Source organism: Alosa sapidissima, chromosome 23 (genome assembly GCF_018492685.1).
Source record: "Alosa sapidissima isolate fAloSap1 chromosome 23, fAloSap1.pri, whole genome shotgun sequence".
In the NCBI taxonomy this organism is placed as follows: Eukaryota; Metazoa; Chordata; class Actinopteri; order Clupeiformes; family Clupeidae; genus Alosa; species Alosa sapidissima.
Genome location: NC_055979.1, coordinates 23,221,811 through 23,241,003, shown reverse-complemented (window position 1 = coordinate 23,241,003; position 19,193 = coordinate 23,221,811). Strand labels below are relative to the sequence as shown.

Sequence of the window (19,193 nt, the reverse complement as noted above, 5' to 3'; positions counted from 1 at the left end):
GTGAGATTTTTAAATGCATGCTTGTTGCCGCCCCTCGAGTTAGGCCATTACATTGCTCTTTGCCAGACCCTTAATCAGGGTCTGGATTTTCCAGGCTACCAGGAAGGCAGACACCGCAAAAAAAAGATCATATTTGGCCAAGAGGAAGCTGAGAAGGGGCAAAACCAGCGCGTCGAGTCCTGAACCTGTTTCGGTTGTTTGGTTTTCACTGACAAAGTGGAGCTATTGCATGTTTCAGCACTAACACTGAAGACACAGTGCTCATCACACTGTATCAGCGTGCAAACAATGCAGAGCCTCACTTACCTCTTCGCAATTGTGTCAACTGTCAACTCAGGTACTGTATCATTTTTAGCATTTTAATTTACCAGCATACATGAATGATATGTTGTATCATTTAGTTGATAGTGAATACTTTGGGTTATTTGATATTGAGCCAGTGTGACTTTGGGACTAAATGGGCCATTCCATGTCAAACCACACAAAATCAAGGAGCCATGTTGCTGCACTGTCTCAGATTTTGCTCAAAGTTTGTCTACCTAATATGTAGGTCCCGAAACTACTACCAAGACCTGTAAAATATTTCTGTTAAATTCCAATGTTTTCATGAATTTTTTCACCCTTGATTTTGTATAATTATTATTATTTTAATAATATATTAATATTAAAAGTATATTTTTGGGGCTTTTTGCCTTTATTGTGACGGGACAGCGAAGAGAGAGAGACAGGATGGGGTGGACTTGACCCCGGGTCCTCGTGGACATTTGGACCCAAATGTGGTTCAGGCGCTGTAGCCAGTTGCGCCACAGCTTCCCCCGATATTGTATAATTTTTACACTCTCATGTTCTCAGTATGACTTTATCGTTAAGTTTGTGCATGCCCATTAGTTTTACATAAGCTCCTATATGAAACGAAGTGCAAAACTGGTCATATTGGGGGTCTTGTAAACTCATTTTTTTGAATTCATATATGGCAATCATTATTTTATCTGCAAAGTACTTTAATAATGTTGTACTTTATTATGACCGCCGCGTAGCGAAGCGACCAATTTTTTCTGTATGTTTGCCTCCAGGTGTCATATTAACCCATTCCATGTACACACGGACACACATACATTCACAGTAATCATACGTATGACACATACTCACACAGTAGACATATGTACGCATGCATGCACATGCACAAACACACATACGCAGACAAACACACAAGCATGCACACACACACACACACAAACATAAATGTGTGCACGCACACATGCACACAATTCAAGAATTTCTCAGAATTATGAACAGGCAAGATGGGGGTGGGGTTGTATAAAATGAATTTTACATGTGAAATCTATGAACTAATCATGTTTTGGTACTTGTTGTCTAGCAGATACCAGTGAGAATTGAGTGTGGATAATGCAATTTAGTGAGACAGTTAGAATATAGGCCTTTCAGCGTGATTTATTTTTGTGGAAAAAATGTGCTGGACTGGGCAGCGGTCATATTTTGTACCGCTCTGCGGTACATCTAGTTAATGTTGAGCTAATATTTGAGGTCTCTACAACAAATGCACATAAAGATATAAAGGATAAAACTAGGTGTGATTGTGTTTTTTTGTAATGTTCATAGGACTAAAATGGTATGTGGGGTAGCTAGAAACCCGAACACATTAGACTATCGGAACGGTAATGTGTTTCTTTTTAATAAACTGCCTGTACACTTACAAAGTTCTCAATGCTTCGGTTTACATGTAGAGGCCCTTATTATGCTACCGTGTAAGTGTGGTGCTATTTTGAGCCTTGTTAGTGGTATAGAAATAGCGATTACTTTTTACTGTATGTCTGTCCCGAAGGCTAGCGTTAAACGCTAAATAGCGGTTTGCAATAAAACTGGTCGTATTCGACTAGCATGAAAACAAATCCCAGCGAACGGTCAAACTCGGTACACATGTGTTATTAACCCCTAGGTTCATTTTGCGCCGGAATTGTCCTTTAAGTGAAATCAGATTTTTTTTTTTTTTACATTGTGTGCATTGGACTTAACCCTTTTCAGACCACACACTCTAATTTCATTACCCCAGCACCAATGACGTTAAATCTGCAAAGGGTTAATGGTTCAGTCATACTGAAAATGTGTTTGTCTTCCACCCTACTAAGTTTGTGCTGCTTATGAATAATGCATAAACATTGCTTACAACATAATGTGATTTCAAGAGAAAATAATGCTGAAAGCTGAAAATAATATGAAGGCCTTGGTTTTGGGACCCATTCTTGATATAGACAACTTTTGAAATCTGAGACGGTGCCATAACAACCTAATTTGATCTGACACGGAATGACCCAAACCGTAAATCTGAGATGACAATATTTTGCATACATCAAACCGAGTTACTGCACTAAAATACTCTTACCGTTCCATTGTAGGTTCACATTCTTTGTGGACATTACAAACATTTATAATAGGAGAGACACCATTCCCACAATACAGTTTTGTGGTGAAGGTCGATGACGTTGAAATTGGATACCACGTTATGACACACAACACGTCAACAAATGTTTACAAAATACCTGGAGCTTATGATGAAGATTCACGATACGGAAACATATATCGTAGAATCATGCAAGACGAATACAAGACTGTGAAAGAGAAAGCGCTAGCTTTAAACCGCCATTTTAATCATTCAGATGGTAAGTAGGCTATTCTTTTTTTCTGCATCTTCAGAAACAGGACCAACGATCTTTATAGATTATAATATATATATATATATATATATATATATATATATATATATGTAACCCCTTCTTAACGGGTGTGCACAGGCACTAGTTACGATTAGTATGTAAAACAATGGCACAAACAGGATCCTGAATTGTCAGCGGTGGAATGGTGAGCTCTCTCTTATCAGGGCAACTGGGACTGACGAGCCTTCTCCTCACTGAGGAGATGGAATTTTCACATTCCCCGTGATTTTGCGGGCATAAACAAATAACAAATAATCATTGGCTGTTCAAATACAATTCAAATAAAAGCAAAACAAACAAAGACATTTGATTGGTTGACATGTACAGTATTCCATCACTACATAACCATGACAAACCCAAAGCATTGTGGTCATTGTAGTGACAAAAATTAAAGTGCCGTAATATACATAAACAGATTTTAGCCTACAGGTGCTTTTATATATATATATATATATATATATATATATATATATATATATATATATATATATATATATGTATTAGGGCTGTCAAAATAACTGATTAATTTCGATTAATTAATTTCAGAAAAAATAACTGATTAAAAAAAATAGCGCAGATTAATCAATCCGTATGACCTTTGACCCCGAGCCATTCCAGTCAGTAACCATTAGACTGTAAAATGAAGGAGAGAGAAGAAAATGTGCTGCCTAGATCATTACAGTAATTGAAACATTTACTTTAAAAAAACAGCCTGATGGTGTTGATAAAAATAAAGTGTTGATTAAAATAAATTCCTCTGCAATGTCAGGAGTTTGTCAACTCATCAATGCAAAGAAATAGTGTTGACATTGAAGGGAGTGTTAATTTAATTTCATTGTGTCCCTAAGGTCATATCTGTGGCCTGAAATGCCTTGTGAAAAAAAAAAATATGTGAAAAAAAAAAACTTCTTCCCGAAGCACTTTTGAATTTATTTCCTCAGCGTATTAGGTCATATCATAGATTATTAAATTATTTGAACAGTGAAAATAATAATAAAAGAGTTTTTGAACTTTAATGTCACTAATGCTGAATATTCAATGATTCATTTGAATTTAAATATTTCAAATACTTTCACAGCAAAAATTATATATGTGATTAATTTAGATTAATTATATATATATACAGTATTATATTTAAGTAATAAGCCCTGAGAGGCTGTAGGTTACACTGATTTAAGAACAGCTAAGGGGCGTTGTTAGGCACCATGCGCAAGCGGATATATACAGAGTGCCTAAAACCCCTTTAGGTGTTATAAAATCAGTAACCTAGGGACTCAAGTGGCTTATTGCTTTTCTAAAACGGTTACTACATGTATCTGGCAAAATTTCATAAAATAAAGGCACAGCAAGGAGAAATGTGACGAATTATTCATAGATAATCATTCTTCCGCCAAGAAATATATTTCCGTTATATCTAAATGGTGCTACTCTAACTTTTGTATGAAGTTGTGGTAGCGCATAGCCTGGAAAATCCTGGTAATCCTGGCCTGGTAATCTAGAAAGATTAGGGTCTGGCCACGAATAATAAAAATGGCCCAACTCGAGGGGCGGCACCAAGCATGCATTTGAAAATCTCACTGCACGTAATTGGATAACACTACGACCAATGTTTACTGACTGATTTCGGATATCAGATACACTGATGTGATTGGTTCCTCGCGATGCAAGGGGTAAAAGTCTGCATACTGTATACTATAGTGTCATTGCTAATATCTCCATGCAGTACACTTCATCCATATCAAGTAATGTGTGCAGTGCACTAACCATCTTTTAATTTTAGGTGTTTAGGAGGCATTGAGTTAGAAATCTGACAGCTGTCTGAATGTATGGGTTGATTGCTTAATTGTGCTTAAAAGTGCTTGATTCTGTCAGGAGTTCATGTTCACCAAAGACAAGCAGGATGTCAGGTGATGGACAACGGGCAGGCGCTAACATTTTCACATGATGCCTTTGATGGGGAAAAGGGAGAAGAGTATTCCTATAATGCCAAGACAAACACAGTGCAACCTAACCGGTACTGGCCAGCACTGTCACAGAAAATGAAGCATGATGAAATCTTCACCTTGTTCCATGCAAGTGTTTCTCATCAAATGTGTGTAGCCACATTGAAATACTTCCTATCAACACTGAAGAACATTGTGATGAGGAAAGGTCGGTAACTTGAGTGTGAGCCATGTATTGTGCTGACAAAAAATATTACAAATACTTGTATTTAATAATAAACTATAAATAGATGACAGAAATAATAAACTGAATGATGATAGACTCTTGTCATGGGATTACTTGTACTGGGCTTTTTACGATAATTCTTCATCCTCCACAGTGAAGCCCAGAGTCAGGATCCTCCAGAAGACACTCCCAGACTCTGGAGGGGTCAAAGTGACCTGCCTGGCCACTGGTTTCTACCCCCGTCACATAAACCTGACCCTGCTCAGAGACGGCCAGCCTGTGTCTGACCACCAGACCACTGGGGGGGAGCTGCTACCTAATGGAGATGAGACGTACCAGATGAGGAAGAGCCTAGAGGTCAGTGCAGAGGAACTACAGCATAACCACTACACCTGCACAGCTGAACACCTCAGCCTGGACAACAAGCTGGACTTTGGATTGGGTATCTAATAATATACATGTATGATGTATTTGACCTGTATTGAGAGTAATAAAAAAAAGTTTCCTTTGATGTATGAGCATGTTTGTTATCTGACACATAAAACAATTATATTATTTTATTTCTATCATAGAATATGAGCCAGGACTTGATGTAGTTGCCATAGTGTCCTCTGTACTGGTCTTTCTGCTGCTGAGTGGGATCGGAGCCGCTGCTGGTTTCATTATATGGAAAAGGAGGCACACAGGTAGGCTACATCTGGAGGCCGCCTTTCCCAATTCAGAATGGATACGAGGAACCTTGAGCAACAACCAATCATTTGATCTGGTCTGATAGGGACTAGAATTTCAGATGATGATTTAAGATAATGAGAGCTTCTTGAAGAATATTAAATGAAAGCTGAGGATTATCAATGGGAAGATGAGCAGTGTCAGCAATACAATACAAAATAGTGTCATGAACATAAAGGTGGACTTGACAACCATTTAAAAAAGAGACAATATAATTAATATAGATGATGAATAGAACTGGGCCCAAAATTGACCCTTGTGGAACACCCTTTGTGATTGGCAAAGGCTCTGACATTTCTTGACTCCACACACTGAAACCTCTGAGACAAATAATTGCAAAACCATTCACATGCCTTATCATCCAAAACAATATCATGTAATCAACTGTATTAAATGCTTTTGACAGATCAACGAAAAGGACAGCACAGTGCTTCTTAACGTCTAAGGCAGATATTATATTATTAGTAACTAATGTGGTAGCTGTGATAGTGCTGTGGCTAGTTCTAAACCCAGATTGTTGTTGATTTAATTTGATGACTTGAAAGAAATGACTTGAGTTGGTTATTAACCAATGATTCAAAAATCTTTGATAAACAGGGTAATTTAGAGATTGGACGGTAATTATTTAAATTATCTCCATCACCCCCTTTGTGCAAAGGTGTCACATGGGCTAGTTTCCATGCACTAAGAAATATGCCCATCACAATGGAAAGATTAGAAAGATGTGTTACATGCTTTGTGATTATAGGAGCAGACAATTTAAGGAAGAAAGGATCTAAATTATCTTCTCCAGTAGCTCTCCTAGGGCCACTACCACTGAGGTAAAAGCGCAGACTGCCTGTTGCGAGAGCTGAAAATAGCAAATTGCGCTTTTCCGTGTCATGCATATGCATTAATGGAAAAGATAGATAGAAAGATAGATAGATACTTTATTGATCCCCAAGGGGAAATTCAATACTTATAAACATGGTTTGTATAATGCACACAATTGTCAACTATCTGAGGAGTCCCTTTCAACTTTTTATCAAATAAATGCCCAGCTTCAACAAAATGTCTATTCAAAGCAAAGGTAATCTCATTCTGTTCAGAAATGAAAGTCATCATATTTGATATGGGTGGGCAGATAATTTGTGGTTGTGTTTTTGTTTGCGTTTACTGCTTACTGCAGGGCTTGAGCTGGAGTGTGCTATCAAGTCTAAGTAATAATTAGATTTAGCTTTCCGCACGGATGATGTGCATTTATTTGTAAATTGTTTAAAAGCTAACCAGTGTGATGGTTTTTCAGTCTTCCTAGCTAGTGACCAAGCTCTGTTTCTTTCTTTAAATAAAACTGATAATTCAGGTGAAAACTACGGAGTAGAAATGTACTGGTCAGCGCTGTCCACACTCGTAACTCCCCAACATAAACGTATCAACAAACAGTGTGTTGTGTTAGTGGCTGTGTGAGGTATTGATGTACATTAGTTATTGATATACATAGTTCAATTATGTAGTTATGTCTAATATAACCCTTTTGATTGTTTTCGCATGAAGTAGGTTCCCAGACATCCAGTGTAGCCTCCTATACAGCTACTCCAAGTAAGTATATAGGACGGATCACCAACCATTGGCAATGATATTAAGTAATGTGGGTGTGTATGTGTGTGTTTGTGTGTGTGTGTCAATGTGTGTGTGAGCGCGAGTGTGTGTAAATGTATATGTGTTAAGTTACAGACGGAAAATGATAAGGAGCATATATATATGAGAGCACCACTGTTGTTGCACTGATTCACTTGTATATCTTTGCAGACACAGAGGCAGAAGAGACGCCCAATGAAAACTCCTAAAGTTGCTGAAGTTTTCCCAGGTGCAGAGGTAGAACAGACCCCCACTGAAAACTCCTAAAGTTGTTTTTTAATGTTTTCCCAGGGTGCTTGATATCCACTGAAAACTCCTAAAGTTGTTGATGTTTTCCCAGGTGTGAGGGGAAAATGAGAAAGAGGGACCTTAACCTTTGATTTGATACTTGTGTTTCTGTATGATTTCACACTTTTGAATGGACTCTCCCAGGGGCGGAGTGGGGCACTAAAATCCACCGGGAAAATTCTGACGGCACCGGTCCCCCACCACCACCTCAGTGACCTCATAGTTGGCTACAGGCCTGCTTATCTGTGTTAATGCACGGATCTCATTGTCAGTTTAATTTAAAAACTATAAAATGTAATTTTGAGGAAATTACCAGTACATGAAAATGCAAAACATATACTGTATATAGTTTAGGTCAGGGGTGGCCAACCAGTCCAGCATGAAGAGCCAACAAATTTTTCAACACAACTCAAAAGAGCCGCACAACAAAAAAAGATGCCCACACCGCAACAGCAACTTAGCCCTACACTTTAAATCTTCTTCTTTTTCATTTGAAATGAAACACTTGGCAGATGCTTCAAATTATCGTTTTCAGGAATGAGTAGCAAGCAACAAAGATATTTGACACACATCACAAATTCCCCATCACTGACTGACTTATTAGCATGAGAAATGCTCTGATGTAACAACTGATAAGATGCCAATGTGACCGTCAAATGTTCCGTCGAGTGTCTGCTTCTCTGACTGACGTCTATCATACCTTTACCTTGTACTTGCAAGGGTCAGTGCCTTTGGGAAATGTTCAGGTTTGAAGCTTTTATGCATCAGTTAAGTCTGGCATACCAAGTACCAAACTAACGTGTTTAACAGGTTTTTTACGGTTTTATTTTGGTTAACCAGAAGGGTTATGCTAGCCTACAAAAAAGATTAATCCGCCTTTTGAATGTCCGTGTTCCTCTTTCTATTTACTTTTAGCATCAGGGTTTTCCTGATTGCAACAGTAGCATTACACCTGGCTAAAGAACCAGAACAAACGTTTCTGCTTCTTTATGGGCTAGACTTCTATCCATAACATGACAATAAAATTATTTTAATTTAAACATTGCAGCCTAACTATTGCCAGTACTATCAACTTATGAAAAGCATTTTCATTTACCAGAAATATAGGCTATTTAAAAAAAAAAAAAACTATAAATCCAAGGAGAAATGAGAACATCAGTTGAGCAGCCGCGAGCCACACGAGAGGAGGCAAAGAGCCGCATGTGGCTCGCGAGCCGCAGGTTGGCCACCCCTGGTTTAGGTGGTTCAATTACTTGTCTCTCAATGCTAAAGGGCAATCAGTCATATACTTGGTTCACCGATATACAATATACAGTATAAGACTATGTATTGTGCACGGTATAGAGGAGTGACATGTTTCAACTCTTTGTGTGTGCGTGTGCTGCTTTGTGACTTCTGTCTTCTTGGTGTTGATACGTTTAATTAAACTTGAGTGTCATGTGTGTTTGAATTCCCTTCCTTGTAGCATTGCCTTTTACATTCCACAGTGGATAGAAGTTCACCTCGTCTAATGAACTTATTATTAAATTACTTTTCCTCATAAAAGCCTTGTGAAGCCAGAGAGTGCGCACCAGTCTTCCGCAGAACATTTTCTCGACAGACTGAAGCGTCACTATATTGGTTTGGAGATCAATGCGGCTTCACAGAAATAAATGTGTGTTGACTGAAACTGAAATGGTTGGCATACAACCACAGCTTTTTTACAGTCTTGTGCATAAAAGTTTCTTCAGTTGATCCATTTGTAGTCTGAACAAGAATAACTCAAAAACCAAAAGGATATTACTTAGTCTATGTGTGAGCATTTTTGTCTTGATGGTAAATTCAGAAGATGGTAAGTTGTTAGAGAATAGAATGCTGATATTTTGTGAAAGCCTAGTTGTTAAATGGTTAACAAAAATGGAACTGAATAAATACTTTGATCACTCATATCACAATGTTTATTCATTAAAATGACAACAGGATATGTATTCGTAGGATAAAGATGTCTGGATGTCTAATCTGCTCTGCAGATGTGAAAAAGGTTTTAAATTGATTTTTGTCTTAAGGGTTCAATAGATCTTGTATTAGAAGCAATCCTCCAAGGCCGAAAAAAAAAAACAATGTACGCAATATAATATCCATTTGTCTACAGTTTCATGATATGGCGAGCCACCCTTTTGGACAACTCAGAATAATTCACATTTTAACAGGCTCTTTAATAGCTCACTGGGGAAACACACTCACTCATTCTCTCTCTAACACACACACACACACACACACACTCTCTCTCTTCTCAACATCTTGTGACATTCATCCATTCATACTCAGTTGTACATAGTTGTTACAACTCCTACCACTTATTAACAAATCAAATATTTTTAAAATCTCATACTATTCATATTCTGAACAGCCTAATCATTAGACTGCAGAGCACTCATTTTGACTTGTATAAAAAAGGGGAAATCCTTCTGTATATTCCATGCCAGTTTTCAGCTTTCTTGCAGATTGTAAGAACCTGCAGAAACCACCTGATGTTTATCTTCTTCCTGTAACAAAGATACAAGCCTTGTTTTCTGGTCCTGGCTTACAGTACACATATCAGTTGAAATGTAAGTGAACGCAAGGCAGAACTTACCGCCAGTCCAGAAAGGGTTCCCAGGCCTGCAGTGGGGTCAGACACACTGTCATACATGGGATTGCAGATGCTTGATTCTGGAACACTGTCTTCTCCCTCATCTTCCTGTACAGACAAAGACACAGATACAATCAACACACACAAGAACTTCAAAAAAAAAAAATGTAAATGGAAAACAAGATCGCTTTTTACAAAGTCCTTTTAGGTAAGTCCCTCGACTCGGTGGCCATATTGCAACGCATTTTGGGCACTTATCGAGCATTTATTTCGGGCAGAACTGCGCATGCACAGAAGAAAACAAAAGACAATACGAGAATGCACAACACAGAGAAACCAACACCCATCTAACATAACAAGGAAACTGAAAAAGACACAAGCACATACCCTGAAGTAGTGGAACTGGAATGGCTTGGTCTTGTGAGTGTAGAAATGATATCCAACAAACATGACGGCAGCAATCAATAGGAGCAACAGAATGACTCCAATGCCCATCCCAGCCTGATGGCCCACATGAAACTGAAGGGAATCAACACAGTCAGGGGTCAAAGGTCATTTACTAGAGGAGGGATGCAGCTCACTTATTGTTTCAGACTTGTACGTACTGATGGTTTTGGAGGAGGGGCTGTCAATGGTTTTCGAAGGACATGGATGATGCCATTGGATGCCATGATGTCAGACTCAATCAGGAAACGGTCACTTAAATACCGAGAGGAGGTCTAAAGCAATGCAGAAGATGACTAGATTTATTCAGCTGAACTACCGTACACATTACTTTGAAAGACAGAATTGTTTAATACAGTGTAGGAACCAGAGTAATATGTAGTGTATAATCATTTTGAATGTCTTGTTCATCTGACACAAACTGCCACCCTGTGCCTTTGTTATATTGCCTTTGTCATATGTACTGTCTCTCACCAACTTAGAGGGGTCATTTAAATCAGGCACTCCAATGACAGTGATGGGTTGGCCGAGGCGTGTGCGGATGTGGCTGCCATTGGTCATCTCCTGTAGAGAGACTGCCCCGGCGTCTGACAGGTGATACTCAAGATCCCGGGATGACAGTGTCTGGGGGGTTAGAGAGAGAGACTTCATTAGAGGTGTAAAAAACACATGTACAGGACATACAACATATTAGAGGAAGCACAAATATATTTAAAGTGTGTACTGTTTGCGTATGTGTGTGAGAGAGAGAGAGAGAGAGAGAGAAAGAAAGAGAGAATGGGAGAGAGTTACTGAGCTAAAGAGTGTTTGTGTGTGCGTGTGGACTTTGTACATGTGTAATGGATGTCCCACCTCATTCTCATTCAATCCACTGTTGTCTGTCACAAACAGAGTGGACTGGACAGTCAGGTTGCTGAGGCGTTTCACAAACTCCTTCCCGGCCACTGAGTTCTGAGAGTAGTTGAGGATTTGCTGAGAGAGAACAGTAAACAGAGACACATTCATTTTGACTGTAATGATTATATGAATGATGGTTTTGATCTTGTCTCAAAGGATGTCATTGGTTTGGTTGAGAAGGATTTTTTTTTTTTTTTTTTTAAATAGAAGCCTTTCAAGGGAAACAAATTGGTCAGGATATTCTCAGGAAACCCTCAAGATTAAGAAGGGGTGCAGTCTCTTTTTTTCATTTCTTTTTATTCCAGATCCAAACCTTATTTTGTGCTGTGTGAAACTGACACAACAGCCGCCTCACAGCAGTAATGGCTTTCCCATCACATGAGTACAATTGATTGTTTCCAACCACAAGCAAAGGCACTAGTGCAGCATCACTTGAAGAGTAAATGCAGAAAGTGCGGCAGAATAAAGGAATGCACAGGACAGCCCCAGATTCTTCTGTTATAACCAGTTTGTTACAGAATGACCTCACATGCAGAATCCATCTTGTAATCGAGTACAAACTGGCATAATATCTGTCTGGTTTCTGATTATCTGATTAACAGATACGCTACAAACATATGGCTTAGTGGAGTTTGATTAATTACGTTTTATTAATACATTATGATGATTATTATGATCATAATTATGATTGCTATTATTTTTACAATTATTATTATTCAAATGACAGTTTTATATGTTTGTATTGTATTGTCTTTTTGTAAAGCACTTTGTGCTTAAATTAGCTTGAAAAGTGCTATATAAAATGTATTATTATCATTATTATTATTATTATTATTGTTGTTGTTGTTTATTATTGATATTCTCCTTAATGTAGTCTTACCATGCTATTGTTATTATATTATTGATTTAATGGCCATTATTGTATATTATTGCTATTTTCCTTCATTTTCATTGTTTATTTCATTGCTCTTTAATGTGTCCATTATGATGTCATGGCCAGGTGACAGTTCCATGACCACTGATGTCACCGTAGCTGGGCCGTAGCTGGGCAACTCAACTACGGTCTCAAAATTCTAAAACACTTCAGGTAATCATCAGACATGTAGGATGCAAACTAATGGTGAGCTATATTTCAATTGTTGATTTAATTATGTATATATCATTTATGTATATATGTATGTTATGGCAATCATGTTTTTTTATTTAAATGTCATACTCAAATTAAATTTACAGTTGATCATTATAAGTAATTTATAAGATTGTGATACTGTATCTCATGTACTGTATAGAGAGTTTTTTGCAGATGAAAGTATCACATTGCTATATGGTTATGCACTGGCATGGCATCATTAATAAAGTATTCCTTTTATCTGGATTCTAAATGAGCTAAGGATAAATATTGCTAAAAATGTAAGATATGAAGAATAAAAAACAAAATTCACTAAAAGTGTGTCATACTATTAACCCATGGACAAGGGTGAGATGAACAGACATGTAGTCACAAGGATATGTATGTCTTTTTGAGCAATATGAATGAAAGAAACCCTGCTTTATTCATCCCCCTGTTCCACTCACTCTTTGCAGATGAGTGCGCATCTTTACAAGGAAGGCTGGGAGAGTTACCTGGGCTCCAGGTTAGAAAGAGCCCAGGTGGTCCTGGTGGACCACATAGAGGAGATTCAGCTGCAGCTGGACAAAAAGTTTCAATGTATGGAGATGGAGCTCCATACAAACATCAACAACACTCCAATCGTCCAGATGTGCTCCATGGAGAACACAACCAGAAAGGTTATGGCTGAGAAGCTGCAGGTAAATCGAAATGCTGTTTGATGAGAGCGATAAGATTTAGTGAAATATGGTTAAAACATCTTTTATGTTACTATTCATTTATTTGCTTGTTTGATTGTATACTAGTATTACTTATACGTATACTACTACTACCAGCATTCATTTTGTTTAAGCGTTAATAAATTAAACACCTCATAATCAAGAAATGTAAAGCTTATTGATAATTGTATTTTATGATCAATGCTCCAAGCAGGGGGACATACAAAGAGGAAGTGCCGATAGAAAGAGACAGATGAATGGAGGAGAGATAGAGAGCAAGAAGACTCTGAGAGAGAAGGTGGAAATGCAATGGGCAAAAGAGAGACGGGAGGAAGAGCTGTGGAGAACGGAGAAAAGGATGAAAGATGCAGAAAGACTGAGAGAGGAAACGAGACGAGGAAAGGAGGTTGCAAGTCAACAAAAGAAGGAGCAAAGATTGAGAGAGCGAGAGAGTCAGATCACCACACAGATTATTAAAGAAAGAGCGAGATTACTGGAACAAGAGAATGTTAGAGAAAGAATGGAGCGCGACAGACAGACAGAGGAAAGCAGACTGAAAGAGTTGACTAAAGACATTGAGAGAGAGAAAGAGAGACTCCTGGATGAAGAGTGGAAAAGAGAAAATGTGGAGAATGAGAGAAAGAGAGAGGAGAAGAAGTTGAATGAGTTAGTCAAAGTAATTCTGAAGGAGAAAGAGAGATTGACTGAGCAGGAGAGGAAAATGGAAAAAGTGCAGAGCGAGAGACAGAGAGATGAAGACAGACTGAGAGAGTTGGTCAAAGACGTTCTGAAAGAGAAAGAGAGACTTATTGATGAAGAGAGGAGAAGAGAAAAGGTGGAGAATGAGAGAAAGAGAGAGGAAAATAGACTGAATGAGTTGGCCAAAGACGTTCTGAAAGAGAAAGAGAGACTTATTGATGAAGAGAGGAGAAGAGAAAAGGTGGAGAATGAGAGAAAGAGAGAGGAAAATAGACTGAATGAGTTGGCTAAAGTATTGGAGAAGGAGAGAGAGAGAGTCTTTGAGGAACAAAAGAAAATGGAAAAAGTGCAGAGTGAGAGACAGAGAGATGAAGACAGACTGAGAGAGTTGGCCACAAATCTTCAGCAGGAGAAAGAGAGACGTATCGAAGAAGAAAAGAAAAGAAAAAAGTTGGAGATCAAGAGAAAGAAAGAGGAGGACAGACGGATCGAGCTGATCAAAGCAGCTGAGAAAGAGAGAGAGAAACTTTTGGAAGAAGAGAAAAAAAGAGACCAGCTGGAGATGGAGAGCAAACAACTAAGGGAGGTAATCATCACCCTGGAAAAACAAAAAGAGTGGATGATAACAGAGGAAAAGAAGAGAGAAACCATAGAGAGAGAGAGAAAACGAGAGGAAAACAGACTGAGAGAGTTGGTCACCGCAATAGAAAAGGCAAAAGAGAGACTGGTAGAAGAAGAAAGAAAGAGAGAAAATGTTTGGAGTGAGAGAAAGAGAGAAGAAGGCCTGTTAAAAGAGTTGGCCGTAGCTTTTGAGAAAGAGAAGGAGAAACAGAGGGAAGAGGAGCAGAAAACAAAAAAGCTGGAGGCTGAGAGACAGAGACAGGAGGACCATGTCAGAGAGTTGGCTCAAATAGTTGAGAATGAAACAGCAAAGCTGGAATATGTAGAGGGAAAAAGAGAACTGCTGGTGACAGAGGCCAAGAGAATGGCAGACCGATTGAGAAAGTTACTTGCAGCAATTGAAAGGGGGAAAGAAAGATTAATTGAGGAAGAAGTTAAGCTACAAGAGGTGGAGACTGAGAGAAAGAAAGAGGAGGACAGGTTAAGAGCGATGATCATGGCTACTGAGAAAGACAAAGCAAGACTGAGGGACGATGAAAGTAAGAGACTACTAATGGCAGGCGAGAGAAGGAGAGAAAAAGATCAATCAAAGGAGTTGACCACAGTAACCGAGAAAGAGAACCTGATGGAGAGAGACAGAGATAAAGAGGAAGACTGTCTGGCTGAATTGAAGAGAGGCATACAGACATACAGAATACAACAAGAGGATGTTATGACAAAAGAAATGGGGAGAGACAGAAGGCAAGAAGATTCATTGAGACATTTTGAAACCGAAAGGTCCAAAGACAAGGAGCGACTGATTGAAGAGCAGAAAAGAGAGGAAATGGAAGAGAATGAAACAGAAAAACAAAAAAACAAAAATGACACAGAAAAACAAAAACAGAGAGAGAAGGAGCTTGAGGCTGGGAGAGAAAGACAGAAAGAAGCGACCAAGACAACAGACACAGACAGCCAGAGCGCAAAGGAAGAAATAGTAAGAAAGGAAGAAAGGACAAACAATGAACTTGAAGGGGTGACGAAGGCAAAGGCAGACAGACCGAATGAGTTTAACCTCTCAGTGGACATAGAGACAGAGAGACTGGCGGAAGGAAATGGGAAGAGGGAAGAGATAGAGAGAGAAGGCGAGAGACAAGACACAAAGCAGAAAGCAGAAGTAACAAAGATGGACGAGGAGCTGGAAATGGAGAGAATGAGACTAGTGGAGCAGAGGAAGAAAGACCTGGAAATTCAGAGGCAAGAGATGGACAGAAAGTGGCAAGAGAGGGTGAAGGAATTAAACACCAAGTGGCAAGAAATTGAGAGGCAAAACCAAGAACAGAGAGAGAAAGAGCTTGAAACGGCGAGCAGAAGAGAGATTGAAACACTGAAAGACATGGAAATAAAAGAGACAGACAGCCAAGGACAGGGAGAAGAAATGGAAGAAGGAAAGAAGTGTGAGTCTGTGAAAGTGGAGTCCGAAGCTAAAAAGAAAATGGAATTGGAGAAGAAAAATGCACATGAGAGGCAAGAAGAAATGAAAAAGAAACAGGAGGAAAGACAGAGAATGGCAGAAAAGAAACAGAGAGAGAAAGAGCTGAAAAAGAAGGAGGAAGAAAGTCAAAGAATGGCAGAAAAGAAACAGAGAGAGGAAGAGCTGAAGAAAAAACAACTGGAGGAAGCCAAACAGAAAACGCTCCAGAAACAGAGCGATGAAGACAAAAGGAAGAGGGGGGAGATGGAAAGACAGAAAAACAATAACGCCAAGCACCTCCAGACGAAAGCCAAAGAGAAACCATTTCCAAAGTGCAAAGGTGTGAACCAAGAAATCTGCATTGTTTTTGAAGGCACAGTATCTGTATCTTTTCAGTGTGTTTTCAGAATGGGGTTGACCTGCACGTGCTAAATACAAATGCATTTTTTTTTTCTTTTTCAGACTACTCCATCTTCTGTGTCCAGAAGTGACATCTGATTATTGAGTGTTTGGGCAGGTGGATAGACATAGACATTATACAATAATGAAAAATACCTTTGTTATCTGTCTTTTTAACCCCAACAGATTCTGTATTTTATTGTGTGGACATTTAGTTGTACTAATGAATGTATGTACATGAATGATACATGTATGTTGATATCACCCACAAGTTTTTCTCCTTGTCATACATCACCACAACCCACCACGGCAAAAGCTCCAAAATCAACCTTGCTATTTTTGTAAAATGTAAAAGAAGTACTACACTATAGTTTGGTGCAGTGACACTTGAAACACAATAATGAGGAAACTTACTGCCAAGAAGTTGGAGAACCTGGGCTGAGAATTGAGGACCTGCAGGAGGTTCCCAGTGCAACTGTAGCCATCCCCAATGTAGCCCTCTTTACAGGCACACTGCACATCTGAAACACACACACACACACACACACACACACAGACAGACACACGCAGACAGACACACACACACACACACACACACACACACACACACACACACACACACACACACACACACACACACACACACACACACAATATAACTGTTTGATTTTCTGTTTAGTTGTCTTTTGACTGTTCATCACAGAGATAAAGGCAGTGGTTGTAAACTTGTGAAAATAGTAACGCAAGTATTTATTTAAGCATGACTATTTATACATTTACATTATTTTATGCCTCATAAATACACAATGCTGTACACTCTAAATATGTATTTTAAAGGTGTGGTGTTCCTTAGACACTAAAGAGTAGGACTGGCACGGAGGACCTGAGGGTCAGGCTACCTTTGAGTCTGTAGCAGAAGGCGTCCCAGGTCTCGCTCAAGTTGTTGCGCACACCATAGTCCACAATGCCCACATGGCCAAAACCACACTTGGGGTTGGAGTATGTGGTTGGATATCCAACTCTAACCCCTGAGAGCCATCCAGCTGCACACATGTTCATACCAGCCTATATATGCATGCACGCACACACACACACACACACACACACACACACACGAGAAAATGAGATAGTTGTGCAGACATGAATTTGTGTATGTGTGTGTGTGTGAGAGAGAGAGACTCGATGTGTGTCTTTACGTGAGTGTGTTTACCTGCTGGGCATATGACAGCTGGATGTATGTTGCAAGTGTGGCCCCGTCCTGGCTGCAAGCTAGCTGGGCTTCTGTGTAGTTAAGCTTGTACGTGCCTTTAGGTGAACGGTAGTGGAACACTCCAACCGTTTTATCTGTCGCAATAACAAAATCACACAACACATCATTTGTACTCCAGAAAAAAAAAAATAAGCCGGCATAACAAGTGTTGCAAAAACACAGTCGTGGGTTGAACAGCGTGTAGAGGTCTGTGTAGATTGTGTGTATCTACACACGAGTGATTTTTAGAGCATGTGTGTGTAGAGCTGGAAGAGTATGCATGAGGCACACCCAGAAAGAGCAAGGCAGCAAGCTCACCCTCGTAGTGCAGGTCAGTGCACTGGGCATCAAAGTGGCACTGCCCATTATCCTGGGCACAGCGATCCAGGGGCAGTTCCTTCAGCTCACACAACACTCCATCACCAATGTAATTGCTCTTACACTCGCACTTCTTCTTTCCCTGGGGACACACAAAGAGTGGATTGGTTGATTTTGTTTTAGTACGATTAGTATAGTCGCAGGGCTTTTTCATTGAAGGACAGTTGAGGGTGAGGAAGTGAGCTGGAGAGAGAGAGAGGCATTTGGACATAAGTCTGATTGGGATGCTGGACCAACACCACACCTCCCTCAGAAGTAGATTGATTTTACCTTTGCATTGACACTCCGAGAATACAGAACAGATGAATGCACTCATGATCCTACAAATTGTAAATATGAAGTACAAACACACACACACACTTACTAACACTTACTGACATTTACTAACATTGCCTGTTACACTGTACTTCTGACCTATAACTCCAGTGTAACATAAGTAACAGAAAGTAACACTACTACATCCTGAGCAGTTTCCAACAGATTCCAGTGTCTCTGCAGCTCCAAATGCAAATGCACACACACACACACACACACACACACACACACACACACACACACCGCTCTACTTACAGGCGCAGTCATTTTGCAGTCAGCATGCTCGTGGCAGCCTCCATTATCGCTGGCAGCACAGGGGTCGATGGGAGTACACACAAAGCCATCGCCCTTGTGGTGCTGCGGACAGGTACAACTGATTTTCTCCCCACTCTGCCTACACTTGGCTCCTGCAGCGCATCCCCCATTCCAGTATTTACACAGGTCTGCCACTAGAGGTCACCCAGAGGGAGAGAGAAAATGAACAGACAATTACTTTTCATCAGACTTACCGGCATCAGCGACAGATTGATATTTTAGTCCCAAAAGCATTTTGATGACTGCGGTTAAACTGCGACACTGAGAGGTTCAAGAAGGTTCAAGAAGTGTTGCCACTGGGCGATCAGTCGTATTTGATTCCCGAGCCTGCTGTTCTGTTAAATACCAACAGCCTTTACATTTGCAGGTTTGAGGTTTGTCATAGGTCTTACCTGTGCAGGTGATCCCATCTCCCTCGTAGAAAGGCTTGCATACACATGTGTTGTTCGGCTT

At 39.6% G+C, this 19,193-nt stretch overlaps 3 protein-coding genes across 11 annotated transcripts in view; 2 read left to right on the top strand and 1 right to left on the bottom strand.

The window, feature by feature from the left end:
• The first annotated feature begins 10 nt into the window (after window positions 1–10).
• LOC121698015 (major histocompatibility complex class I-related gene protein-like) lies at window positions 11–8,977 on the top strand. 4 transcript variants are annotated; one of them, XM_042079706.1, is made up of 7 exons: window positions 12–337; window positions 2,415–2,678; window positions 4,605–4,883; window positions 5,056–5,343; window positions 5,474–5,587; window positions 7,167–7,208; window positions 7,419–8,977. In XM_042079706.1, exons 1-7 carry the CDS (start codon window positions 289–291, stop codon window positions 7,454–7,456), a joined length of 1,074 nt encoding a protein of 357 aa, XP_041935640.1. In that variant the 5' UTR covers window positions 12–288; the 3' UTR covers window positions 7,457–8,977. The 4 variants fall into 4 exon arrangements, with proteins under 4 accessions (XP_041935638.1, XP_041935640.1, XP_041935639.1 ...); XM_042079705.1 differs by having other exon boundaries at window positions 13–337; window positions 7,164–7,208; XM_042079704.1 differs by lacking the exons at window positions 7,167–7,208; window positions 7,419–8,977 and adding an exon at window positions 6,973–7,140 and having other exon boundaries at window positions 11–337.
• A 472-nt stretch (window positions 8,978–9,449) lies between these two features.
• stab2 (stabilin 2) overlaps window positions 9,450–19,193 on the bottom strand; it is a 41,544-nt gene continuing 31,800 nt past the window's right edge. The window contains exons 57-68 of the mRNA XM_042079691.1: window positions 19,133–19,193; window positions 18,681–18,874; window positions 18,051–18,192; window positions 17,694–17,827; window positions 17,383–17,548; window positions 16,898–17,004; window positions 11,443–11,562; window positions 11,065–11,214; window positions 10,752–10,865; window positions 10,534–10,665; window positions 10,150–10,254; window positions 9,450–10,060 (exon numbers count right to left, since the gene is read on the bottom strand). The exon at window positions 19,133–19,193 is cut by the window's right edge and continues 152 nt beyond it. Of these exons, the coding sequence (XP_041935625.1) occupies window positions 10,004–10,060; window positions 10,150–10,254; window positions 10,534–10,665; window positions 10,752–10,865; window positions 11,065–11,214; window positions 11,443–11,562; window positions 16,898–17,004; window positions 17,383–17,548; window positions 17,694–17,827; window positions 18,051–18,192; window positions 18,681–18,874; window positions 19,133–19,193 (1,482 nt within the window). The 3' untranslated portion in view covers window positions 9,450–10,003. The remainder of the gene's footprint in view (window positions 10,061–10,149; window positions 10,255–10,533; window positions 10,666–10,751; window positions 10,866–11,064; window positions 11,215–11,442; window positions 11,563–16,897; window positions 17,005–17,382; window positions 17,549–17,693; window positions 17,828–18,050; window positions 18,193–18,680; window positions 18,875–19,132) is intronic.
• On the top strand, window positions 12,510–16,638 carry LOC121698011 (trichohyalin-like). 6 transcript variants are annotated; one of them, XM_042079696.1, is made up of 5 exons: window positions 12,510–12,607; window positions 13,072–13,245; window positions 13,288–13,296; window positions 13,529–16,424; window positions 16,547–16,638. In XM_042079696.1, exons 1-5 carry the CDS (start codon window positions 12,605–12,607, stop codon window positions 16,573–16,575), a joined length of 3,111 nt encoding a protein of 1,036 aa, XP_041935630.1. In that variant the 5' UTR covers window positions 12,510–12,604; the 3' UTR covers window positions 16,576–16,638. The 6 variants fall into 6 exon arrangements, with proteins under 6 accessions (XP_041935630.1, XP_041935629.1, XP_041935631.1 ...); XM_042079695.1 differs by having other exon boundaries at window positions 13,526–16,424; XM_042079697.1 differs by having other exon boundaries at window positions 13,072–13,296; window positions 13,526–16,174; window positions 16,235–16,424.